A 27773-nucleotide genomic window follows, 5' to 3' on the forward strand; every position below is an offset into this window, starting at 1 on the left:
CCCCTCTCCTTTCCTCCCCTCGCCCCCTCTCTCCTCTCCTCCGCTCTCCTCACCTCCCCTCTCCTCCCCTCCCCCCCCTCCCCCTCCTCCTCTTTCCCCTCCTCCTCTCTCCTGGCAGAGAGCTACTCCCCACCTCGGTGTCAGCCCCACCTAACCCGGTCCACCGAGGCGCGAGGCGCGGAGTCGTCCGGGCTTCCTAGAGCGTCCTAGAGGAAGCGTCGCGGGGGCGGGGCGTCCACGGGCCCGGGGGCGGGGCTCGAGAGCGGGGGACACTTCCTGTCCGGGGCCGCGGCTCAGAGTCCGGCAGGTGAGCGGCGAGGTCCCGGACCAGGGGACTGGGTAGGTGTGCGCGGCACGCGAGCTTCCCCGGCCCGGCACTGGCCCGGGCTCCTGGGGCCCTCGGAGTGGGGTCGGGTGGAGGGGTCGCCGTGGGGCCGTGGCCGGGGAGGAGAGGGCGGCCCCGCCTCTCCCGTCCAGTCCCGTCCGATCCTTCCTTCCTTGGGGTGGGGGTTGAGGGATAGCCGGGCGCGCGGGCTGAGATCCGCTGAGTCCCCCCCCCACGCGCGCCCCCTGCCCTCCTCACGCCCTCTCCCCTCCCGGACCCTGACTGCGTGCCCGAGGGTGGGAGCGCTCGGAGCCGCCTGGGCTGCCGGCCTCCCCGTCCCCACCCCCGGCTTGTTCGTCCCCTGCCCAGTCCAGCCAAACCCCAGTTCCTGCAGCGCCTCGGGGGCCACCGGGAGCTTCTGCAGCCACCCGGTGAAAGTAGGCTGAGCTGTGGCTGGTCTTGTGTCCGATGTACAAATGAGGGAACTGAGGCTCTGCGAACAGAAAGGACTTGCTGACAGCTCGCGTTAGAGCCGGGATGCCAATCCCAGGTCTCCTGACTCCGAGGTCAGTGCTTTTTTTCCACTGCTCTAAGCCAAGGCTGAAATGCTATTCTGAGTTGGCCCTGCCTTGAAGGATCCGTCTGCCAGACCCGTTAATCCAGAGAAAGGCCTGTGTGTGTGTTTAAGAAAATACGGCACTGAAATTTAATACAATATTTTTACTTCTTATCTTGCCACTTGCCGAACCACTGAATGTTTTTTTGATATGACTGAGGCATTTTTGTTTTTTGAGGTTCAGTGTATGTAGCAAGTAACCACTTCAACCAAATGTCCTGTATCAGTTTCTTCATCTGTAAAAAGAGAGGGTGGAGTTAAATGGGATGATCTGAAAGTCTCTTCCAGCTCTGACATTGTATTCTAATACAGAAAGCTTGATACTCTGACTTTTGAGCTATATTATTGTATCGACGCTTTCATTTCAACAGACACTAAGTATCCACTACGTGAAAGGCACTATGCTAGGTACTGAGGAAGATAAAAAATTTAAATAAAATACTTCTTGCCCGCATGGAGTTTAGAATGGGAATATGACACACTTGCAATTACAATTACAATAGAATATATATGAGTGCTCAAGAGACAGTTTGTAGCAGTGAATAGAAGGATCATCTTTGGAGTCAGGAAAACCTGGATTCAAGCCCAGCCTCTGACACATTTTAGCTGTGTGGCCATGGGCAAAGCTCAGTATCCCACAAAACTTTCTACAGCTAAAGTGCTAAAACTTAGTGATCTGCAGATGCATTAGTGAAGGAAGTTTCCACAATTAGACCCTCCAGAAAAGGTGCATTGTTGTTCCGTTATGTCCGAGTCTTCTGTGACTCCATTTGGGGTTTTCTTGGCAAAGATACTGGAGTGGTTTGCCATTTCCTTCTCCAGCTCATTTTACAGATGAGGAAACAGGCAAACAGGGTTAAGTGACTTGCCCAGGGTCACACAGCTAGGAAGTATTAGAGGCCAAATTTGAACTTAAGTCTTCCTGACTCCAGGCCCAGAGCTTTAACCACTTCACCATCTACCTAACTAGTACAAGGGAGAATAAAAACCAAATGCTATGCAAAGTTTAGAGGGAAGGGGAAGAGTATTACCAACTTTGGATGGAGAGTGAAGAAATAATCAGGGAAGCCTTCATTAAGGAAACAATATTTAAACTGGACCTTTCCACATCCTTATCTATTGCCTTAGAAAAATGAACAGCAGCCTGTTTCTTACGATGCTCCTTGCTAGTTGTGTGAAAATAGACAAGTGACTTAATCTCATCTACAAAATACAGACAGATAATACCAATAGTACCTTCCTCACACGGTTGTTGGATTGAATGAAAAGTATTACATAAATGTCAATTAGTAGTAGCATGAATGATGGGTGAAAATTGACCACAGTGTCAGGAAGAGGATTTTTCTGTCTGGCCTTTGATTCATATTGGCTATCTCTTACCCTGGAAAATTGAAAACCTCTCTGTGCCGCAGGAAACTCTTCTAGACCATAAGTTTCAGAATAGTTGTCTGTCTTATTTGATAGAGGGAGCTCCTTCCCTTGAAGTTCCCTAAAGCAATAAAATCCCAGGTCTGGGCCAAGAAAAAAAAGAGTGAGTCCCTTAGTCTACCTTTCCCTTCTTGGGTGTGTTTCTGAACCCTGATGTTTTATCCTTCCATACTACCACCCTCATCCTGCCACAATTTTCACTTTTCCCAGGTCTCAATTGTGCTACATCTTCAAGAAGGCTTCTTTAGGAAGATGGCAGACCTGGGGGGACAACAGGAGTCACCTCCTGTTCCATCCCCCATCAGTTTTTCATCACCTGGGATAACTCCTGGACCTCATCGCCACAAGGCACAGCTCCACCTCCATGATCATCAACATGGTACTCACTTCAACTATATCCTTCCCTACTCAGACTGCCTATTTTGTACTTTCCTTCCTATATCTACTTAATTAACATCTGTAAGCGTGTTCCTTTTTTTTTTCCTTTCAGTTCAGAAATTAACTAGTACTTGGCACATAGTAAGCCCTTAATTAATGCTTTTTCATTCATTCAGAGCGCTCCTCAGTTGCCCCTTGCTATCCTGACTAGCTGGATGAAATTAAGCAAGCACGGGGACAAAATGGTACATTTATGGAGTTTGGTGCCAGCAAACCAAATCTAAGATGAAAATGGGCTGGATAGGCACAGGAAAAATAGATAATCTGGGTTCACTGTTGACCACAAGCTTAGTAAGAGTCAGCCCTGAAATGCTATTGTGAAAAAAGCCAGTGGAATGCTGGGGTGTGTTAGAAGCAAATTCCTTGGCAGAGCCGAGAAGAGGATCTGGGTTTTTAATATCCCTCCTTCCCTGGTGGTGTAGTGAAAGGAAGCCTGGACTAGAAATCAGGAGATCCTGATTCCAGCCTTGACTCTGTGTTCTCACACATGTCTGTCCACTTCTCTTGGTGTCAATTTTTCCTTCAGTCCAAAAAGACAGAGAGTTTAGGTTAGTTAATCTTAAGGCAGAAAGTCATTAGAATCTGCATGCATTCACTTACATTCAAGATACTTCAATGTCTACTGTATAGAACACTGCACTCAGCACTGGCAAAGATATAAATTTTAGATGAGATTCCTAGATTGTTAGAAATGATTGGAAACTTAGTAGGCCCAGAGAGGCTGAGTAGCTTGCCCAAGGTCACGGGAGCATCTTTGTGTGACAGAGCCAGGACTCAAACTAAGTGTCCTGATTTAGGGCTCTTTCCTTTTCACTATACTTCTCCCAGGGAATTAGATTCCATTGATCCTCAAAGAGCTTACTAGTGGTGAGGCCTTTACCAAGAGTACCTTGTCTTATTTTAGTCGACACACTTCAACAGGGATATATGAAAAATGATAGTGGTCCTATAGAATAGGTAAAAAATGGTCCTTGAATGTGAAAAACATTGTGGTTTTGTATTGCGTGTTTGTGTGCACATGTGCACACATCCATGCATATATGTATACAATTGTACGTAGAATTTTTATGTACTTTCTTTGGTTTTATTGCTTAATATCCCACAAAAGTTAACTATTTCTTTGTTTCATTATCCTTGCAATTTGCTGGGTGTTAGGTGAAACCTCAGAGTTTTGAAATTTTTACATTTCTCTTATTATTAGTAATTTGAAACGATTTTCCGTTTGGTTGTTAATAGTTTGTAGTTCTTTTGAGAACTAATTGTTCATATCTTTTGACCACTATCTATTGAGGAATGCCTCTTGTTCATATATTTGTATTAATCTCTGTGTAGCTTAGATATAGCTGAAGTGTTTCATGTAAAAATTTATATTCCCAGTCATAGTTTCCCTTTTTATACTAGCTGCACTGATTTTGTTCACACAAGAATTTTTCAGTTTATCTTTTGTGATCTCTGTCATCTGATATTTGATAAAGAATTCTTCCCATAGTTATAGTTGTTAAAGATACTTTCATCCTTTTTCCTCCAGTTTTTATGTGACCTGTTATACTTAGGTCACTTTCCATTTGGAACTTATGGCACAAAATGCTTGTATTTTCACTTAAAAAATTAATTTCTATGTACAACCTGCCCATAACAGCTTATTTATTACTCTCTCTATATCCCCTCCTATTTTCTGACTATTCATCTCTGTATTTCTTAATGTATTTTTACTTTTATATGTTTGTAGTTAGGGATTCATGGCATTATATAGAAGGTATGTACATTGCTCTGATTCATCATAGTTTGATCTCTTTGCAGATTTGCTTTTATTCTTCATATGATCAAATTTTATTCTCTTAATAATTAGAGCCTTCCAGAATCCAGAAGTGTAATAACAACCTTAGAGAATAGTAATTCCACTTCCCTGGAAGTTTCCAGACAAATACTAAATGGGCCCTTGTCAGGCCCTCATCAGTGGTAAAGAAAAGGCTTGTTCAGATGGAAATAGGTGACCTTTTAGGGTCTCTTCTGATTCTGAGATTCTGTAATTCATTGTGATTCATATTCTGTTGATATACCATCCTAACTATTCACAAGCCATTGGATGTTTACCCTGTTTCTAGTTTCTTGTAGTTATAATGCTACTGGGTATAGTTTTGAACTAGTAGCTTTTTTTCTCTATTACTTGATCTTTATGGTAATAGTGATTTCCTAATTGTCAAATCCAATGTCTTTTCCCGATTCTCATCCCTCTTAATCTCTCTTTAGCATTTGATGTTGTTGATCCTTCTTTTCTCCCTAATCTTCAATTCTACCTGTCTGACCACTCTTCAGATCCTTTGTTGGATCTTCATCTAGATCATGCCCAAGGCTCTGTGCAGGGCCCTCCTCTCCCTCTCTGCTATTTATCTTAGTTATCTCATCAGCCTTCATGTATTCAATAATTATCTGTATGAAGATGATTCTTAGATTGTTAGATTGTTTATCCAGATCTAATCTCTCTTCTGACCTTTAATGTCATAATTCCAACTGCCTGTTGGATGTTTTGATCTGGTTGACCCATAGACAGTGTAAACTTAATATGTCCAGAACTGAACTAATTATCTTTATCCCCAAACCCTCACCTCTTCCTAACTTAACTATTACTGTGGAGGTTACCACCATCTTCTTAGTCACTTAAGCTGTTAATCTAGATGTAGTCCTTGATTCCTCGCTATTGTACACTCCTACATATCCAATCTATTGATACTACCTTTGATATCCAAGTCCGGTTGATGCTACCTTTGTACAATCCTCTTCCCACCTCTGGCACTGCCACCCTTGTGTAGGCTCTGCTGATTGGTCTCCCTGCCTTAAGTCTTTCCCATCCATCCATCCTTCGTTCAGTTTTTTTAAAATTACATTTTATTTGTTTTAATCAGCAGAAATGCATCTCACATTCACCCCAACTCCATCCTCCCCAGTTGAGAACAAAAGAAAAGCCCCATTACAAACATGTAGTCAGTCAATCAATTAAACATTTATTAAGCACCTACTGTGTGCCAGGTACTATGGTAAATGCCAGGGATATACAAAAAGAGGCAAAAGACGGTGTTTGCCATCAAGGAGCTTACAAACTTATGGGGAGTCAATATGCAAACAAATATTTGAAAAGCATGTTACATACAGGATAAATACAAAGGCAAAGCACTAGAATTAAGAGGGGTTGGGAAAGTAAAAGATAGTAATTCTAGTAAAAGAGAATTTTAGTTGGGACTTAAAGGAAGCCAAGGAAGTTAGCAGGCGGAAGAGGAAGAGTATTCCAGGCATGAGAGATAGCCAGAGAAAATGCCCCAAGCCAAGAAATGGAGCATCTTGTTTGTGGAACAGCCAGGAGGCCAGTGTTTCTGGATCAGAGAGTATGTGTCAGGAGTCAGGTGTAAGAAGACTGAAAAGATAGGAAGGGTATAATTTGTGAAAGGCTTTGATTTCCAAACAGAGGAGCATTTTGTATTTTATCCTGAAAGCAACAGGGGACCATTGAAGTTTATTGAATAGAAAGTAGCATGACTGGACCTGTGCTTTATGAAAATCACTTTGGCTGAATGGAGGATGGATTAGTAAGGAAGATGTTGAAGCAAGCAGACCCATCATCAGACTGTTAGAGTAGTCTAGGCATGTGGTGATAAGGGCCTTCACTAGAGTGGTTGCAGTGTCAGAGGTAAGAAGGGGAATTATTTGGGAGATGATGTAAAGGTGAAATCTGTAGGCCTTGGCAACAGCTTGGATATGGGGGATGAGAGATAGTGAGGGGTTTAGAATGATTCCTCAGTTGCAAGCCCAAGGGACTGAGATGATAGTGTTTCCTTCTACAGTAATAGGGAAGGTAGAGAGGAGGAGGGTTTAGGGAAAAAAATGAGTTCAGTTTTGGAACTGTTGAGTTTAAGATGTCTACTGGACATCCAGTTTGAGATGTCTAAAAGGCATCTTTCAAAGGAGATGTGAGTTTGGAGGTCAGCATAAAGTTTTGGACAGGATAACTAGATTTGAGAATCATCAGCATAAAGATGGTAATTGAATCCGTGGGAGTTGATGAGATCATCAAATGAAGTAGTGTGGAGGGAGGAAAGAAGATCCCAAGTGGTACTCTGTCACCCACAGATATAGGGCATGGTTTGGAAGAGGATCCCACAAAGGAGATAGAGGAGTGGACAGGAACGTAGGAGGAGAACAGAGAGAGAAAGGGTCCTGAAAACCTAGAGAAAAAGAATATCAAGGAGGAAAGAGTGATTAACATTGTCAAAAGCTGCAGAGAGGTCAAGGAGAGTAAGAATTGAGAAAAAGGCCATTGGATTTGGCAACAAAGAGATTAGTAATTATGATGAGTTCAATCAAAATAAACTTCCACATTGGCTGTGTTCAAAAATAATCTGGCTCATTCTGCATTCTAAGTCTTTCACCCGTCTGTCAGGAGATGAATAGCATATTTCATCATTAGTCCTTTGGAATTGTGGTTGGTACTTACACCAATAAGAGTTCCCAATTCTTCCATAGTTGATTGCCTTTACCATATCGTTGTCATTGTACAAAATGTTCTCCTGCTTCTATTCACTTCACTCCATATTAGTTCATAAAAGGATTCCCAGATTTCTCTGAAACCCTCTCCTTCAACATTTCTTATAGCACAGTAATATTCCATCACATTTATATATCATAACTTCTTCATCCGTTTCCCAATTTATGGGTATCTTTTCATATTCCCATTCTTTGCCACTTCAAAAAGAACTATAAATATTTTTGTACATCCTTGGAGTTTGTTTTCCTTAGGACTTATCCTAATCTATCCTCTCTCTAATTCTCCTTCCCCCCTTCTCCCTCCATTTCCTTGTTGAGTAAAGTGTATTTCTGTACCCAACTCTGTGTGTGTGTGTTTCCTTCTTTTGACTAGTCAAGATGATAGTGAGGTTCAAGTGTCAGTTACTCCTCCTCACCCTCTCCTTGTTTGTATAGATGTCTACTTGTACACTCTGATTATGTGAGGTAATTTTCCCTAACCTTCCTTTCCCTTCTCCCTCTCCCAGTGTATTCCTCTTCCTCTTTCTTTCCATCTCTTCAGATCATCAAGACATAACAGAACCACTCTCAGGCCTTGACTACTTAAACTCCCTCTATGATCCCTGATGATGTTAGGGTTCAGAGGATACAAATCTATCATCTCCCCATATTAGAATGTAAGTAGTTTATCCTTGTTTAGTCCCTTATGATTGCTCCTTTGTGTTTATCTATTTTATGTCTTTCTTTACTCAGACACAATGTTTGAACCTCAGAATTTCTCTATAGCTTTGTCTTTTCATCGGGAATTCTTGGAAATGACCTATTTCCTTAAAGTTTGATTTTTTTTCCACTGAGCATTATATACTCACTTTTACTGGATAAATTATTCTTACAGGTAAGCCCATATCTTTTGCCTTCGGAAATATTGTATTCCAAGTTCTCTGCTACTTTATTGTGGTGGCTGCTAAATCACATGTGATCTTGACTGTGACTCTTCTTTCTTTTTGCCTGCTGGCCATATTTTTTTTTCTTTGACCTGGAAACTTTAGATTTCAGTTATGATGTTCCAGAAACCTGGGCAGTTTTCTTTTAAGGTTTCTTCCAATATCATGTCTAGGTTCTTTTTTTTTTTTTTTTGGTCATGCCATTCAGATTGTCCAGTAATTCTTAATTTTTTCCCCAATCTGTTTTCCAGGTCAGTCTTTTTTTTTTTTTTTACTATCATATATCTTACATTTTCTTCTTTACTTTCAGTCATTTGATTTTGTTTTATTATTTCTGCTTGGCTCACAAAGTCGTTGACTTCTATTTGGCCCATTCTAATTTTTAGGGATTTGTTATTTAGATAAAGTTTTACATGTCGTACACCAAGCTTTTAGTTCCCTAATTCTTTCTTCCATAGCTCTCATTTCTTTTCATATTTTTTTCCTCAAGCACTCTAATTCCATTTATAAAAATATTTTTAAACTTTTTTTTTTTAAAACTCTTGCTTCATCCCTTCTGGGAATTCTAGTTGAGTTTGTGTCTAAGCTGTTTTCCTTTGAGGGTTTGTTTGTAGATATTTTGGAGTCATTCTCTTCTAGATTTGTGTCTTGAACTTCTCTGTCACCATATTACATCTTTATGGTAGGATTCCTTTTTTGTTTGCTCATTCTTCCAGCCTATTTCCTGGCTTTGGATTTTATGTTGGGGCTGGGATCTGCCACATTTCTGGAGGGAAGATCTGGGCTGGTCCTATTAATGCTCTCTTGGTGAATTGAGTGTTGTCCTGATCCAGGATCTCAGGGGAAGGCTAGGGACCTGAAAACTTTTAGTGCTCCCAAAGTGGTCTTAATCCAGGACAAAGTCTGACAGCTGCTCTCCTTGTCTGATCTTTGCAGATTTTTTACCTGGGTTTGGGATGTGAGTCAAAGTAGACTGCTGCTGGACTCAGGTTCTGTCAGCCAACTAAAAAGTTCTGTGGGTTCAGAGTGACAGAATTGTAGGCTCCCCTTTGGTCTGGGATTCCTTCCCTGCTTATTCCTCTGTAGTCTGGGCTAGGCACTGGAACTGAGACTCTGCTCTGCTCTAGGGATCTGAGCCACACTGTTGCTGCTGACTTCCGAACTTCATTCTTTCTTGATACACTGGCCCAGTGCCTCTCTACCCAGGAATACAACCCGCATGCTCAGGTCCCCTTCTCAGTCTGCCTTGGATGTGTGATCCAGAACTGGATGATAGGTAACAAAGCTGCCATTTGGCTCCTATTCTCATCTCAGTGCCCTGGTATGAATCTGGTGGTGACCTGGTATGAGTCTTAAGACCTCCTCTTACCCTAGTGCACAGCCTATCCCTAAGCACTAGTGTGCTGTACACCTGAAGTGCTCCTTACCCTACCCCTTCCCAGTGTCTGAAGACTTCTCTGTCTCCTTATGCCAGCCTGGATTGGATAAATGACTCATTGTGACTTTTTTTCTAGATTTTTCCATCAGAATTTAATCTGATTTTCTAGATCTGTTTGAAGGAGTTTTGTGGAGAGGAGCTTGGCTGTACTGCTTCCTACTACTCTGCTATCTTGGCTCTCCTCCACACAGTTTTCAGATTGATTTTCCTGAAGTGCTGGTTTGATCATGTCACACATACCCAGTTTAATAAATTCTAGTGGCTCACTGTTATCTCCAAGACTAAATATAAAATCCTGTTCAGTTTTTAAAGCCCTTCACAACCTAGTGCCTTTGTGCCTTTCTAGTATCCCTTCCACGTCCTCTAATATCCAGTAATGCCAGCCTCCTTGCTGTATCTTTAATGAGACACTCCCATCTCTTGACTCTGCCCCATGCCTGACATTCTCTCCCTCCTCATCTTCACCCCCAAACATTCCTGGGACTCCTGAGACAGTCAAGTCTCAGCTGAAGTGCAGCCTTCCTCAAGAAGCCTTTCAATCAGTCAATCAACAAGCATTTTTTGAAGTCACTGTACAGAAGTCAGTGTCTGCTCTGTGCCAGATGTTTGACTGAGTGCTGGAGATATAAAGGATGGAAAAAGACAGTCTCTGCTCTCAAGGAGTGCAGTCTAATGAGGGAGACAATGTTCAGACAATTAAGTCTAAACAAGATCCATGCAGAATAAATTGGAGATAATCAGCAGAGGGAAGATACTAGCATTGGGAGGGATTAGGAAAGACTTCTTGAAGAAGGAAGGAAACCAGAGAAGCCAAGAGAGTGTAGATGAGGAGGGGCAGGGTAGCTGGCACAGGGCACAGCCACTGAAAATTCAGTCAGGAGATGGAGTCTCTTGTGTGAGGAATAGCAGAGTCCAGTGTCACTGTACCAGAGGACACAGGGGTGAGTAAAATATAAGAAGACTGGAAAGGCAGCAGGAGACCAGGTTATGAAGGGTTTTGAACACCAAGCAGTATTTTGTATGTGATCCTGGAGGGAGACATTGGAGTTTATTGAATTGGTAGAGGAGTGACATGGTCAGACTTGTCCTTTTAGAAGAGCAGTTTGGTAGCTTAGCAGAGGATGGGCTGGAGTGGTGAAAGACTTGAAGCAGGAATACCAACTAGAAAGCTGTTGCAGTAGTTCAGGTGTGAAATAATGAGGGCCTGCACCAGGGTAGTGGCAGTGTCAAAGGAGATAAGGAGTTATATCTGAGGGATGTCTACAAAAGTAGAAATAACCTTTTGAAAGAAGCCTTTCCCATAGACTACTGTAGGATTCAGCTACTATTAGCCCCCTGGGAAGCTCTGATGATCCAGAGTCTCTGAACTGCAGGTTCCCTATTGATCTGTGATTCCTGCCCTGGTTATTCCACAGCAGGCTTCATTCTGGGGTGGAAACTAGAAGGGAGGTCCTGCTCTGCTCCTGGGGTCAGAGCCACACAGCTACCATTTACTTCTAAAATTGTTCCTCGATCAGTACACAGCTAAGGCTTGCAACTGCTCCTCTCTGCCACACCTAGGTACAGGTTGCCTTTTGAGTCTGCCCTAAATCTGTGACCCAAAACTGTGTAAAGAACAACAAAGCTACCAGATGGCACTCATTCTTGCAACCTGCACTAGTTCAGGGACTCCCTAGAACCTCTTGCTATCCCAGTGCTTCCTGCTCTGGTACACAGCTACAGTCCCCTTTCAGACCCCAGCAACACTAGAATGCTCCCCATGGCTCCCTTTTGTCCATACCCTCTTCCCAGTATCTGTAGACCTCTGTCTCCTTTTGCTGATCTACACTGGAAAAATCCAACTCACCATGATTTTTTTCTCTTGGATTTCCCTATCAGGAATTACATCTGGTGGGTTTTCTAGATGTTTGTGGAGGGGGGGTTGGTACAGATTGGCTGTACTTTGTGCCACCTTGACTCTATTGCCTTGCTTGACTCTAGAGGATAGAATTGGAAACACTAGGCAGATATTGTAAACAAGCAAATTTTAGCTTGATTTAATGGAGAAGTTCCTAACAGTTAGTCTTGTCCAAAAGTGAAGTAGGCTCCCTTAGGAAGAACCCTTAGGTTGTCTTTCACTGGAACTCTTCACTGGTTCCTTGTTAGGGATATTATAGAATTGGAGTTTCTAGCCTGGGATCCACAGACCCCTGAGGAGTCCATGAATAGGTTTTAGGGGATCTGTAAACTTGAATGAGAAAAAAAAATATATCTTTGTTTTAGTATAATTGTTTTCCTTTGTAATCCTATATATTTTATACATTTAAAAACAGTTTTCAGAGAAGGCATCCATAGACTTTACTGGGGTGGGGGTAAGGGGAAGGGAGGTCCATGACATGCAAAAGGTTAAGAGCCCTTGTTGTAGAGGGATTCCTGTTTAGATGTTGGTTAGACCAGGTGTCTTCTTAGGTCCATCTCAACTTTGAGATTCTATGGGTCAGAAACAAGTTTCCTCTCAGGATCACGATACAGAACGTGTAATGAATTCATTCAGTAGATAAATTTGCTGTGTGTTGGGCCCTGTGTTCAGTGTTAAAGATCATTGAAGGGGGTTTAGACACAGTCCTGGCCCTATAAGGCAAAGTGTGACATGTGCCATAGTAGCATTGGGGCTTAGGGGAAGAAAGTCTTAAACCTTTGAGAAGACTTCTGAGGGTGAGGGACATTTGAGCTGGGTCCGGATGGAAGCACAGCACTTGGAGTTGGGAAGGACCCCTTCCAAGCTTAAGGCCAGTTCAGTTAGTGGAAGCGTCTCTGGTTTTAGAGAGATTGGAACTTTGCATGTCCATCTTCTGTAGCCCTTTGATCACTGTTGTGAGTGTCTGTGGCTCCTAGTCAGCAGTATAGCAGAAAAAGCACTTCACTAAAGGTGGGTAGGAGGCCTGCTTCTACAGGTTGTTGTGTGAGTCATTTCACCTTTTAGAGGTGAACTGTAAAATGGCAGAAATAATCCTAATAGGAGCTAGAATTTATATAGAGCCTTCAGGTTTGCAGGGGGCTTTACATTTGTTATCTTATTTGATTGAATCTCTGTCCTGCCTCCTTCATGGTGCTTTTGTGAGAATTATGTTACACAATGAATATGAAAATGCTCTGAGAAGTGTTATATAAACATAAACTTTTACTGTATTTATTCCAACCAAGCTTCTAGGGTTGTTGTTTTTTTTAGCCCTTGCCTTCTCACTTGGGCTTCCCACAGCCCATCAACCAGGAATGTTTTGATGATGAGGTTGATAAAACTCAGAAGTGGGTCACAGACAGAGCTTGAAGAGTTTCTTCGCTCAGAGATCCTCAAGGAGACAATGGCTAACCTCTGTGGGGCTTTAGCCCTGTACAAAAGCTAAGGCCTGGGCCAGATGAGTTTTCTGACCAAACTCTAGGAGACCACAGCTGTACAATATGCATTTCACTTTCTCCAATAAACTGCCACATAGTGATTATGGCCCCCATTTTAAAATTCTGTATCATCAGGCTTAGTTTTTATCTCCCTTCCTCTTTCTCTTCAGTGAGTCTCACCTCCCCAAAACCTTTTTATTCCTTTGATCCTTTCCTCTCTGCATATTGTGCTTATCTCAGGCTGGCACATAACTCTAGCAACTCCTCCCACCATCACTTCTCACTACCACCCCCTGCATTCCATATCATGATAGATTTTTCTTTGAATGCACAAAGACTGAGTGGGTGTATCTTTCTGCCACATTTTTGGAGAATTCAATTCCATATTCTTTGCATCTTTTGCCCTGCAGAGGTAATTAGAACCTTAGAATATGAGAGCTGGAAGTAACCTTTGAGATCATTTAATAATGATGATGTTAATAAACCTGTTTCTTAAAAATAGTGTTTCAAAGTTTACAATTGCTTTCCACAGAACAACTCCATGAGACCAATAGTGTATTATCCTCACTGTTTCTCTTGTGAAAACTGTCTCTGAGAGATTATAGCATAGTGGCCACATAGTATCAGATACAGAATTTTATTCCAGATCTTAGTCCAAGTCCAAGGCCAGTACCTCAGCCTGTCTCTCTAATCCCATTTCTCCCATTACCTCCTTTTATAGATTATTTTAGGAGGCCAGATTTAGCATTGGGAGGGTTTATAGAGGCCATCTAGACCAAGATTAAGACACTTGCCAAGGTTTCTTACACATAGTAAGTGGCAGAGCTGCGATTCAAACCCAGGTCCTCAAACTCTAAATCCAGGGATCTTTCTAAGGCAACATACAGCTTCCCATGAAATCATGCTCTCATGGTTAATCAGAATGTTAGAGCTGGCAGGGAATGTGTAGCGTTCATGTAATCCAATCACTGTCTGCTTGAGTTGCCCAAACAATATCCTTAAGAGCCCCAAATCTTGAATCTCAGTCCAGGAATCTTTCTGTTGTTTGTCTTTAGACTCATTGATAGGTGCCTAATAGCTAATTGTGTTTGAGCTCAGCAAGAAAGGCAACATTCCAACCCTAGCCAGTCACCTCTGAAGGAACTGAAGCCGATTTTATGACCCAGAGCTTCTCCAAATACGTGCCTCCAGGGTTGTGAAAATAATTATGACAATAGTTTCAACACATTTGTCAGCTCTCTGTTTCTGGTAGACCCCTCTGCCCAGCCCTTGGTACTTGCAAAGTATAAAAGTGACACAGTTCTTAATATTTATTACGCCCTAGTAGAGGCATAAGACATAATGTTGTGTGTTAAATACATCAGAAGGGTGAAAGGCAGAGTGCTCCATGGGATTTTGAGTTGGAAAGAACCTGTGGACATAATTTATGTAGTTAGCACCCTTCCCCAATGAGGACTTGAACCGACTTCCAAATCTAGTACTTGTTCTGGTCATTATTGATTGGAGGAGATCAAGGGAGGTTTCTTGGAGGGGGTGACATTGGAGTTGGTGACACAGGCATTCTAGGGCGTTGAGGTAGAACCCTGTCAGATACAGTGGGAACAGATGGACCACATGTGAGGAAAGGGCATTAGTCATAGGATTTAGAGCTGGAAGGGTCCATAGAGATTATCTGGCGCAACCCCTTCATTTTACAAATAAAACACACGTAGGAAGATTAGGCGAATCTCCCAGAATCCCTTGGAGAGTAAAGAAGGAGTCTGGTTTCCAACAGACTTTTATGGGTCTTGTGAGGCAGGGCTGGGATCTTGGAGGAATTACTTCACTTCTCCTGACTCCTCCATTGTGGAGTGAGGAAAAGGCTATAAATATATTCACACACATGCACATATTATTATTTCCTATGTATTCACTAATTCAGGCCTTAATACTCCAGTACTTACTGGTTCCATGCTTTCGTCATCACCACGAGTACAAATTCTTGTCCAAGTCTTTCCTTAAATCTTTTCCCCCATAGAGAATTTATCCAGTGATCTATACGCTTTCTCTGTTGTTGTTGTTGTTGTTGTTTTCTGTTGTTTTTTTAAAAGTGTTTTTGCTCATTCCAGTACAATAGTTATCCCTTACTTTCTAGCAATGATTGGCCCACTTTTGTTTTTGGCCATATGTGTCGTTGATGATCTCTTTTTTGTCAAGTCTGGAACATAAGTCCTCTCTGGAAACACCTGTAAACTCATGCATTTGTCTGTATTTTTTTTTCTTCTATTCATTTTTCCATTTTCATTTGGGTAATTTTTGATTTTGATCTGAGATTGTACTTTCCATGATTAATAGCTGTATAAGCATCAGTGGGAGAATGGGGTTTTTTTTTTTGGTCCATACCTGTGATTTCATCAGTATAGGGAATTACTCATCTAAAACTCTAAAATGCAGATGGAAGAATTATCTGAAATGTAATTTCTAGCAAGCTTTGTAGGACCCAAAGAGTTTAAGTGACATTGAACCTAGATCTGAAAGAATGTTGGTGTTTTAAAAATGGGTTTTTATGACAGGTAATAGCTCTGGACTATTGAAAGTACTGTGGCCATTTCCCATATGGGATCCAGCTCCTTCTTATTTTCAGTTCTGGGGCCCAGGTAGTTGCCTATCTACTTTGCCTATCCAAAATATGGCTACTTAGGGACTAATCCAAAGGGCTCCCCATCAAATGACATGTTATAAACTGGATTATATGCATTCTCTATCCACTTGGTCTTTCCTGTATGGAATACTAGGCCAATCCCTTCTGATTGGCTGTGGAGGTCTTGTGTTCCAAGTCTCTATGCAATTAGCATGGTATTTTCAGATAGGAGCATCTGGATGACATCTGTTTATATTTTCGACAGCACATCTGCCATGACAGTGACAAAGCACCTTTTTCAAGCATATATTTCCCTTTTTGATGCCTCACTTGTTTTTAATACCAAGCAGATCATTGAACAAAGTTGTCTCTGTGGTTGAATCTGTTGTGGAATCTGCTATGGTTTTAATATGTAGATGAAAAATGTATTGTTGGATGAAGCCTTTAAAACTCTTGCTTTTATCAAATCAAATGCTTTTTGTAATCAATAAACAATAAATATAGAGAGATCTTACAGCCTCTACACTTTTTATAAAGCCTGTATACTGTGACAACATAGTCTACAAAATTGTCTATAAAAGACTGTCTGTTATAAACCATACTCATAATACTTTTTGTGATCTATTCCATTCTTTCAAAACCCTGCTATCTGTGAAACATCTTGAAAAGTCAATGCCTGAGTGCCTTTTAAATTCAAGGATCAAAAATGTAACTTAAGCCATCTGTTATTCTAGTAACCAAGTAAGATTCATGTCCTTTGGAGAAGCTTGGGTTCACCAGACTTTCTGCGAATGATGGAATGAATAATAAAGCATTTATCAAGCACCTACTATGTTATAAGTGCTCTGCTGGAGATACAAATGCAATCAAGTAAAGCAGCTTATATTCTAATGGAGGAAGACAACACATAATGGGGAAATTAGAAATTAGGGGATGGGGGGAGGTATTCAGATCGTGGCATGGTTTGAAAATGGCTGGGATGTGATGCGAAGGCTTGATTCTAAGCACGATAAGGAGGTAGTTCATTTATCTGAGCTCAGGGACCCAGGGGCAAAGTCCAGGTATTTCTGGTGGGAAGGATTGAGGCCAGGAAATGATACACACATTCTCTGGACTGTGCCAGGAGCTTTGGGGAAAGGAAGCCTCTTAACTTTACTGAAAAAAAAAAGAGTCAATTTGATGTGAGTCCCATTCTTTTCAACTCAGAATTCCTTGACATCCTCTCTTCCTCTGTTCGTCTTTCCCCCAGTCTCTGACACAGAGGCGGTCCTTCTGCCAAGGCCAGCGCCTTTTCACGTGCACTTGATCCTATCCCTTCCTGTCTTCTCTGGCAAATTGTATCCTCCGTCATTCATCCCTGCCCTTTCTCCAATCTTCAACCTCAATTAGCTCATTCCTTTTCTGCTGCCTTCAAACATACGCAACCCTCATCCATCCTTAAAAAAACTTCACTATACCTTACCATCCATGTAAGCCATTGTCCTTATCTCACCTCCCTTTTTTCTAAACTCACTTGCCTTCGCTTCTTCTCCTCTCACTCTCTTGTTAAATCTGCAGTACTGCTTCCAACCTCATCACTTAACTGAAACCGCTCTCTCCAAAGTTATTAATGATCTTTGCTGTTATTACTAATGATCATTGCCAAATCTGGTGGTCTTTTTTCATTCCTAATCCTTCCTAACCTATCTGTATTAGACACTACTGACCACCTTCTCCTCCTAGAAACTCTCTTCTCTGGGTTTTCATGACTTTACTCTTTCCAGGTTTACCTCCTACATATCTAGCTGCTCTCTCTGAGTCTCCTTTGCTGGTTCATCATCTGCTTCACACTCCCTTACTATGAGTTCTGTTATGGCCCCTCTGCTTGTCTTTCTATATGCTTTTTCTTGGTAACTTACTCAATTCTCATGTTTTAATTATCATTACTCTACAGATCATTCCCAGATCTAAATATCCAACCCCAGTGTTTATCCTGAGTTTCAGTTCCACATCACTTATTGACTCTTGGACATTTCAAACTGGATGCCCCAGAGACATCTTAAAGTCAGCATGTCTAAAACTAAATTTTCAATCTTTCCTCCTCTTCTGAACTTTCCTATTTCCCTACAAGTTACCTTCATTCTTACAGAGTCTCAGATTTGAATTTCAGCACTATCCCTAACAAGTCTCTCATATCCAGTCAGTTGCCAGATCTTGCTGTTTTTACCTTCACATCTTCCACATCCCACATCCGTCTCTTCCCTCACAACAATTTAAGCTCTAGTCTCCTTTGGCCTAGATTATTGCAACAACTTTCTAATTGATCCCCCCATCTCAAGTCTCTCACCACTCCTACACACTGTTGCCAAATCCTTAAGTGACTCCCCTATTCAGCAATTCCAGTGACTTCCTGTTGCCCCAGCATAAAATATAAATGCATCTGTTTAGCATTTAAAACCCTACAAAATCTGTCTGCAACCTATCTTTCCAGCCTCATTGGACGGTACTCCTCCCATAAACTAAATCCAACCGAACAGTCTTTATCTGTTCCTCAAACAGTATATCATCTTCCATATTGGTGCCATTTTCCATGCCTGGAAAGCACTCTCTCTTCCTTTAGGATGTAAATCAGGCTCCATTCCTGAAATCTTTCCCAATCTTTTAACTGCTAATGCCTTTCTCCCAAACTACCTTACATTTAACTATGTTGGTATATTTGTGTTTATTCACTTTTATCTTTGGGCTGTACATATTTTTTAATATACTTGCTGTCTCCCTCATTAGAATATAAACTTCTTGGTGGTAGAGATTGTTTTATTCTTTGTACTTGTGTCCCTAGTGCCTGGCATAATAGGTGCTTAATAAATACTTCTTGATTGATGAAGTCAGTAAACATTTATGTGCCTAAGCCCTGGAGATACAAGGAAAAGTCAAACAGTGCCTGCACTCAGGGAGCTTGCAGTCTAATGGGGAGACAACATGCAAACGACTATGTAAAAAAAGCTATAGATAGGATAAATTTCAGATAATCAACAGAGGAAAAGCATTAGAAGTATTGAAGGAGTGGAAAATAGGCATTTAAAAGGAATATAAACTATATTCCCATGTGCATGGCATCCATATGTGTGCCTGGGCCATGTGTATATCTGTCACATGTGCCCTTTGATGAATGTTCCTTAGAGGAGCTTCCCTGCGTGTGCATCCCCTATATGTCAAGCATATTCATTGCAAAGGTACCTCCTTTTACTAGTGGAGTTGCAATGAGAGAGTATATCCTAGTTGTGCATGGGGGAAATCTTTCTTGTAATTTTTCTTTTATGCTATTTAAGTAACATAGTTAAAATAAATTTAAAAGCATGTAGTCAGTCCCCTACTTAGAGACATTTGACTTATATAGGTTGGAGTTCTATCCTAAATGGAAACAACTGTCCTCTGTCCCCTTATTCAGAAAATCTCAGTAGTAGCTTGCCTAAAGAACTGCCTTCTCTTATGTGTTAGAATGAAATCAAAAACCAGAGGTGGTAAACCTGCAGCCTTGAGACCACATGTGGCCTTTGAAGTCCTTGGGTGCAGCCTTTTGACTGAGTCCAAGTTTTATTGAATAAATCCTTTCATTAAAGGGATTTGTTCTATGAAATTTAGATTCAGTCAAAGGGCTGCACTTGAGGACCTAGAGGGCCATGTGTGGCCACGAGGCCAAAGGTTCCCCACCCCTCTCATGGACTATCTAAGCTGGAAGGAAATCAGCGCAGTGCCACAGAGAGAGCCCTGGATTTGAAGTCAGAAGACTTGAATTTGAGTTATATCTGTGTCCCTTGCTGTGTGACTGTAGGTTATTTTTCTCTCCTCTCTGGGCTTCAGTTTCCTTGGTTGTAAAATTAGGGGCATTGCATTCTTTGATTTCTTAAAGACTCTTTCCACTCAGCATTTCCTTATTTAATCCTGCCCACCCATTTGACAGATAAACTTCTTAGTCCTCGCTGTTTAACTGTTTGAGGTTCAGAGTTCACAAGCCATTTACTTATTTTATATCCACTTACTGTAGTAGTTCAGAGAGCCATGATTGTATCATTGTATCAGGGTGCTTGCTCCACTGGATGTAGATTGTTGTCTTTCCACACGTACTTGTGAGTTGTTGGGAGTAAAAAACAAATTAATCATCTAATGACCAACCTTTGGTGATGAGCCTCAATACACTGTTGTTGTTCCTATACAGAGCTTGAAACCTTGATAGTTTGTGGGAGGTGGGGCTAGACGTCAGTTTGCATAGAAAAGATTTAGGAGTTTCAGTGGACTGTAAGCCCAACATGAGACATGATGTGGCAGCCAAAAAAGTCAATTTCATCTTTGTCATTTTAATCTCCAAAACTGCATTTGGAGAAGTTTAATGTCCAGGAAAGTATAGTACAAGGGTGGGGAACCTGCGGCCTCAAGGCCACATGTGGCTTCAAGGCCGTAGGTTCCACAGTGTCTAGAAGTATAATGTCTAGAAAAGTAATGGTCTCAATCAATACACTTTGTTTTGATCAGAATCTTTCTGTAGTATTGTGTTCAGGCCTGGGTGGCATATTTCAGGATGGACATTCAGTTAGGGGACATATAGAAGAGGGCAACTAAGAGAGTGGGGGGGCTAGAGACCATATCATATGACAGGTGATTAAAGGAACTGGGATTGTTTAGCCTAAAGAAAAGACTTGGAAAGGGGCAGCTAAGTGGTGCAGTGTATAGAGCTGTGGCCTTGGAGTCAGGAGGACCTAAGTTCAAATCAGGCTTCAGATACTTGGCACTTAACTAGCTGTGTGACCCTGGGCAAGTCACTTAACCCTGATTGCCTAAGCAAAAAAAAAAAAAGAAAGGAAGAAAGAAAAGTCTTGGGGGAACTAAACAGATAGATAGATATAGCCATTATTAAGTGCTTGCTATGTACCAGGTACTGGACTAAGCACAGAGAATGCAAATATAAGCAAAAAAGAAGACAGTACCTACCTTCAAAGACCTTACATTCTAACAGAGAAAATAATGCCAAAACAGATGCTGAAAAGTGGGGATGGGGCGGGGGGGAGGCAGGTGGAGAGAAGATACCTGCATGGGACAGAAGTGGAAAAGTCTGAAGAGTCAGAAGCTAGATTAGAAGTGAGCATAACTGGCCTAGGAACTTCTTCGAATGGAGGTTCCAGAAAGGAACTCACCATTTGAGAGAACAGATCACAGGTGACCCCTCTTGAGAAGGCAACTGGGGTAGAGATGGAAAAATCTGGACCAGTGTCAGGACTGGAATCTGTTTAAAAGTGATAAGTTCTTTCAGGTATTTGAAAGGCTATAGAAGAGGGATTATATTTATTCTGCTTGGCCCCAGAGGGCAGAAGTAGGAGCAATAAATGAAATTTATAGAGTGGGAGATTTTGACTGAATTTAAGGAAAAAACTTACACTTAGAACTATCCATAAGTAAAGTAGGCTCCCTGGAGAGATAATTCTTTCACTAGAGGTGGGTTGTTGTTGTTGTTTTTTTCTTTTCTATTGGTGGCTGTTGTTTTATAGAGGGTCCTTTTCTGGACATATTCCTTCCTCCCATCCTCAAGTGAGCCATTCCTTATAACAAAGAGTAAAAAAGAAAGAAGGAAAAAAAATAGTCCAGCAAAACCAGCCAGTCCATCTACTGTGTCTGACAGCATATTCATATTCCATACTCACTGGTGGGAGTCATATGTCCACTTGTTAGGTTGTTCTAGAAAAGATATGAGTTTAACAAGATTTTCTCTGAGGTCCCTTCCAACTATGACTTTCTGGAATAGTAAAAATAGTTGATGTTTATTTAGCATTTTATCATGATAGGGTACTTTAAAGACATTATCTCAATTGATTATTACAAAACCCCGTGAGGTAGGTGTTGCAAGTATGATTGGATTCATTTTATGTCTAAGCATACTGGAGTTCAGAGAGGTTGAGTAATTTGTCGAATAATCCTGGGATTCTTAAATGTACGAGCAGGGCAGGTGCACAGGGAATTCTGCCGCCTAGTTAGACTTTAAAAAGCTGTCATTCCAAAATGTGTAGGAAGTTAATTATGAACACATAAGATCAAGAACAATTCTCCAGTGGATAAGTGGTCAAAGAATATGAACAAATAATTCTCAAAAGAACATAAACTATAAATAACAGTATGAAACCTTGCTCCATGTAACTAATAAGCCCTTAGCACAATGCCTAGCACGTAATAGGTACTTAATAATAATTTCTTGACTACTTATTAACTAATAATGAGAAAAATGCCAATCAAAATAACTCTGAGGTTTCACTTTACACTCAACTAATTAGCAAATATGACAAAAGATAGAAATAGGCAGTGTTGGAGGGACATTATTATGATGTGGGTGGTGCTGTGAATTGATCCAAACATTCTGGAAAGCAATTTGGAATTATGCTGGAAAAAAATCCTTTAACTCAGAGATCCCACTACCAGGTTTGTGGGAGTTTTAGTTTAGTGTTCAGAGACTAGAACAGGGATCCTTGGCAGTAGGTGAGATAAGACTTCCTGATCCAGTAGGTGGATCGAGAATTAATTGTGGGCCAGGATTAAATTTAAAAAATATTTATTTAGGGCTCATATATGACAAAGGCCCTGCTCTTAAGAAATTTACAGTTCCATGAGGAGGACAAGTACATAAGTAACTATCATACAAGAAAACATGAAATAAGTTCAAAAGAGAGGTTAAAGGACATAGTAAAGGACTATGAAAAAATTGAAGAGAGCTTACTTATGCCTGAGTGAGGAAGGGAGGCAAAAGGGAATATCTCCTGGAGAAAGTATCGTATAATTTGGCCATGAAGGAGGAGAATGAGATCAACAGATGGATATAATGGGGTGAGTTCATTCCATGGCTTAAGCCACAGAAGTAAAAGAAGGAAGATCACGAATGAGGAATGCAGAGTAGTCCAGTTTGGCTGGAATGCAGAATACGTGAAGGAGAGTAAAGTGAGATAAGGTCGAAGACAGGTGGACGCCCGATGGTGGACAGCCTTGATCAGCAGGTTGTATGTCCCTGGATTAGAAATTCCTAATCCTATCTAGGCCTAGGCAGCTGTGCCAGAGAGGGCGGTTCTTGGCAGAGTTGGAAATAGCGCTGCTTCCCTATGCTCTTCTGAGATTGCACCTTCCTCCATCTTCTTTTCTTAGTTGCTGTAGGGAAACCTCATTTCTGTTTAAGTGCAGCCAAATCCCCCAGCATGTTCAGGGCTTTCCCACTTCTTTACCTTTGCTCATGCTGTTTTCTTCAACTAGAATGCCTTTTCCACAGCATGTCAATCAGTCAAGCATTCATTATGCCTCTGCTATGTGCTTAAAAGATGAGTATTAATACAGAGAACATGTTCTCAGTACTAAATGAGTAGTTCAGAAGTAAGGCATATTTAGTGTTTGTGGGAGGGAGTTACCTTCCTAGGGGACAAGAAATTTTAGCTGGACCTTAAAGGATGGCTAAGTTTTACATAGGCAAAATGAAAGAGGGATGCTTCACTGTCCAGCTCAAATGTATAAGCAGAGTGGAGGAAGAAGGGTCTTCCAGGCAAGGGGCAATTCCTGTAGAAAATGAGTGGGAGATTTCAGTTGTGGGGTCAGATTGTGGGGAACCTGGATTTTAAGGAGTTTAGACTTTTTTTCCATAAGAATTTGGAAACCATTAAAAGTTTTTGAGTTGGGGAAAGACATTCCCAGAACGTTGCTTTCAGAAGATTCATCTGACAATAGGAGCAGGATGGATTGGAAGGGGAGAAACTGGGTAGAGAATATGAGGGAGACTTGAATTAGTCTGGGTGTAAGGGATGAGCATGTCATCATTTACCTTTTTTCCTTTCCATAAATAGGATTTGCGGTTTCCAAACCTGATGTAATTTCCTTGCTGCAGGAAGGGGAAGAACTGTCTGGCTCAGATTTTCAAGGAATTCAAGAAACAGAAATCTCAAGAGATACCTACACAGGTAAGTGAGAATAGCCTCATAGGGACAAAGGATAATAACAGCCTATCTAGTTAATGAGGTATTTGAAGTTTTCAATTTAATTCAGTTTGTATTTCTGGAGTACCTTTCTACATGTCTGTATACCTATGAATCTCTGCTCTGTGGGCTGCAGGTCTTCCCAGCATCTGAACTCATGGAATGAGACTGAGGTAGGCAGGTAGGCGATAAGCATTTATTAAATGCTTACCATGTGCTAAGCACTGTGCTAAATGCTGGGGATACAAATATAAGCAAAAAGAAAGACTGTCCTTGCCCTCAAGGAGCTTACATTCTGCTGGGGAGAGATAACATATAAAAGGGAGCTGAAAGAGGCAAGGAGAGATAGAAGATACTTATATGGTGTCGAAGTCTGAGAGAGTTAGAAGCACAGCTGGGAGGGGAATGAAGCATGACTGACCTGGGCCCATCCCCAAAATGGAGGCCCCAACTCACCAATGGGAGACAAGAGGGTTAGTATGATAGAAGCAAGTTCTATGGTGAGAAGTCCCCAGGTGCTGAGGGAAGTTCCACTTCGAGAGCACTGCCATCATGATGGTTAAGTCTGAGAGAATCAGAAATACAGCAGGGATGGGAAAGAAGACGATGCCTTTCTTCCCTTTCTCTCTGTCTGGTGTCATCTCTTTCCCAGTCACAACCAGCTGCTGCCTTACCCATGATCAGAAAGAGCTCTAGATGAGGGGTGTCAGGTCATTTGGGCTCTAAACCCAGCATGCCTGCCATTAGCTTACTTTATGATCTTGGCTAAATCCAGGGTTTCATTCATCAAGAGAGTCCAGGACTCAGTGGTGTCTCAGATCCCTTTCCAGTTTTAACATTCCGTATTTTATGACGTAGTAAAATGTAAGGTCCTGAAGAGGAGCACTGTTTTGGTTCTATCTTGGTATCTCCAGCACTGAGCACGGTGCTTTGCATATTAGTAAAATGAGAATTGGATTGGATTGGCTTGGCTTGGCTTCCCAAGTTCAGTTACTCCTCCTCTAGACTCTCAGTCCCTCTTATCACCACCCCTGGGAACTTCACTGCTGTTCTCTCTGAAACCCGTTACACAAGGTCCTCTTTACCTCTCCGTAACTTGTGTTCAGTCTGCTCATCCTAAGGTCTTTCTGTTCATTTCTTTTAGCCTTTGCCACTAGTCAAGGTTCCCAACTTTTTTGATGGGCAGGTGGAGGATGCCAGGGTCTAGCCCTGGGCTTTAGGATTCCCTGACCCAGTGGTCAGCTTCTAAGTTGACTTTGCCTTTGGCCTTCAGATTTCCACCTTTCTACCTTACTAAATTTCTCAAGTTACTAAATTCCATTTTGAGGCACTGACTTTCTTGGGTCCCTGAGCCAATCTGGTGTCGGATTTAAACACTAATTTCTGGACCCCCTGCCATTCCCACGAATGCCCTCTTTCCTCTTTACCTTCTCCCCCATTTTTACATAATCCAGACAATAAGAGGACCTTTTCTAGGGTTTTTTTTATAAGGGAAAGAGAATATGCAAATTCAGAAAAATCTAAGAAGGTAAAATAACTAGTAGTATACAGAAAAAAATTCTACAGAGATCCAGATTGAGCAATGGCTAAGCTTTTTTACTTCATCCTTAACTAAAATACTCAAGGATTAATGTGGGCCACCTTTAGTCTTGGAACTTGACACCTCTTTTATCTCCAGATGAGAATGATGTCTTCAGAACACATCTAAGCCAAATTTGAGATTCAGCCACCAAGGTTCTGTTGACCAAGGTCATTGATGTTTTTTTCCTGTCCTGTATTCATTCTTAGCTACTCAGGAAACCTTCTGATGATATGGTAGTCTTTTGGCATTTCACCCAGATTATGGTTACCCTTGGTTAGCTTTATTTTGTCTCACTCCCAAACTCCAAGGGACAAACAGAAGAAATCAAAACAGGCAAATAAAACTATTCCTAATCAAAATAATTCAACCAGATACATAGATCATTCTTAAAGTTCACCATAGACACCTTATTCTTTATAGGGCATTTATTATTTTCTTTGCTCACTTTGCCTTCCCTACCTGGTCACCCCTCCTACAGCCTTGGCCATCCATTTACCAATTTTCCAGATCTACAGACTGATCAGGCTCTTCATACCCAGGAGGATTGGGAAAACCTGTAATGAGCACCATATTACCAAGTGAAAATTCCTGCCTATGTCCCTGTTCCCTTTTCCTTAATGAGGTCCTTTTGGAGAGCCACCAAAGCTTTGGGCATCTATTAGAAATTAATTTCAAGGATGATGGTTATCTTCCTTTTCTACCTGTTTCCTTTTTCCCAGCACAGGGAAAAGATGACATTTGGATTTTCATTTCCTTATTTCAGATTCTGAATCTGAGATTGAATTGTTAACTCCAAAGCAAGAAGTTTCTGAAGAAGGAGAAGAACATGGAGGGATGTTGAAAAGTCTCCTCAGAAATGTTCCTCGAGGACCCAAATTTGCAGAACCCTGTGAACGGGAGGACAATTTAGAAAGGCAAATGGGAAACTCTGCTGGGGGCAGAGAAAGGATATCCCTCTCCCAGAAGCGAGGTTCCTGGCATATGACAGTCCTTCACCAGGAAGCTCCTCCAGTAGAGGAGAATCAAGGATGTAATGAATTTGGGGGAAGCTTTAGTCTGAGCTCGAGCTATATGACACGTCAGGGAGGCTCCATAGGAGGGAAACCCCATAAATGTGACACCTGTGGTAAATGCTTCAAATATAATTCATTACTTATTAAACACCAGAGAATTCACACTGGAGAGAAACCCTATGAATGCAGTGATTGTGGGAAGTGCTTCAGAGGGTGGTCAGGCTTTATTCAACATCACAGAATTCACACTGGAGAGAAGCCTTATGAATGTAATGAATGTGGGAAAGCCTTCAGTCACAGTTCACATTTTACTCAACACCTGAGAATTCATAATGGAGAGAAGCCCTATAAATGTAATGAATGTGGGCAAGCTTTCAGCCAGAGCTCAAATCTTATTCGACACCAGAGACTTCACACTGGAGAGAAACCCTATGAGTGTAGTGAATGTGGGAAAGCTTTCATTTGGAGCTCAGTCCTCATTGAACACCAGAGAATTCACACTGGGGAGAAACCCTATGAATGCAATGAGTGTGGGAAAGCCTTCAGAGGGAGGTCACATTTTTTTCGACACCTGAGAACTCACACTGGAGAAAAGCCTTTTGAATGCAATGAATGCGGGAAAGCCTTCGGTCAGAGCTCACAACTTATTCAACATCAGAGAATCCACTACAGAGAATAACCCCAGGAATGTTATGTAATGAGTGTGGGGAACGGATGCCTTGATAGAGCAGAGAATCTACTTTGGGGCATGAGCCCATAAAAAAAAAACAAGGTCCTAATGGAAAGGGTTCTTGTCTGTCTAATTCTCTTTGTGCAGCAACCTAGCCCAGCACCGCATGCAGTGAGGTAATAAATACTTGGTGATTGGTGATAATAAATTTCTTGTTCATAACTGTGTAAAATCCTTCAGTGACTGCTCCACTATCCTATTTGCTGAGGGGTCACAAGAAGAGAAGAAAAATAGGGGAGCATATTGTCAAGGGGAAAAATTAAAATTTGGGAAATAAGTGAGTGGTGGCCAATTCTGTGAAGATCTCAAGGCTTAGAGAACATTAAATGGAGAACACTGGATTTGGCTAAGAGGAGATTGAGGGTAATAACAAGGGCAATGTAGGTAATTTAGCCACCACCAGCATTACTGAGCTCTCCCTTTGGGAGTGTTAGGAAGACAGGATATAGCATTCGTGTCCTTGAGGTTCTCAGGGTGGAGGAGAATGAAAACAATAAATATTCTTAGGTAGCCACCAGGCAGGGGACCTTGAAGAGTGGGAAGAAAAGCTGACTTCACTTCTCCTAACTCCATAAGGTCTCTTATTTCCACCTCCCTCCCTATCATTTCTTGTCCTTCTCTTCTCTACCCTTCCCATGTGTGTTCCCTCTCTATGTGTACATATATATTTTCCCTCTCTACTTGCTGTGAGGGGGACAGAGTTTGGTAGAATAGGGGGTCCTAACTTACCTTTGTGTGTAACTCTGGTGGCCAAAGCAAAATCACTCCCTATCCCTTAA

The 27773-nt window shown here is 41.6% G+C and overlaps 1 protein-coding gene across 1 annotated transcript; it reads left to right on the forward strand.

Moving 5' to 3' along the window:
- The first annotated feature begins 271 nt into the window (after window positions 1-271).
- GLI4 (GLI family zinc finger 4) lies at window positions 272-27156 on the forward strand. Its single transcript, XM_027859826.1, has 4 exons — window positions 272-339; window positions 2580-2748; window positions 23541-23654; window positions 26015-27156. Exons 2-4 carry the CDS (start codon window positions 2622-2624, stop codon window positions 26941-26943), a joined length of 1170 nt encoding a protein of 389 aa, XP_027715627.1. The 5' UTR covers window positions 272-339; window positions 2580-2621; the 3' UTR covers window positions 26944-27156.
- The last annotated feature ends 617 nt before the right edge of the window (window positions 27157-27773 follow it).

The sequence above is a fragment of the Vombatus ursinus genome, unplaced genomic scaffold (assembly GCF_900497805.2).
Source record: "Vombatus ursinus unplaced genomic scaffold, bare-nosed wombat genome assembly UNPS02014173.1, whole genome shotgun sequence".
Classification (NCBI taxonomy): Eukaryota; Metazoa; Chordata; class Mammalia; order Diprotodontia; family Vombatidae; genus Vombatus; species Vombatus ursinus.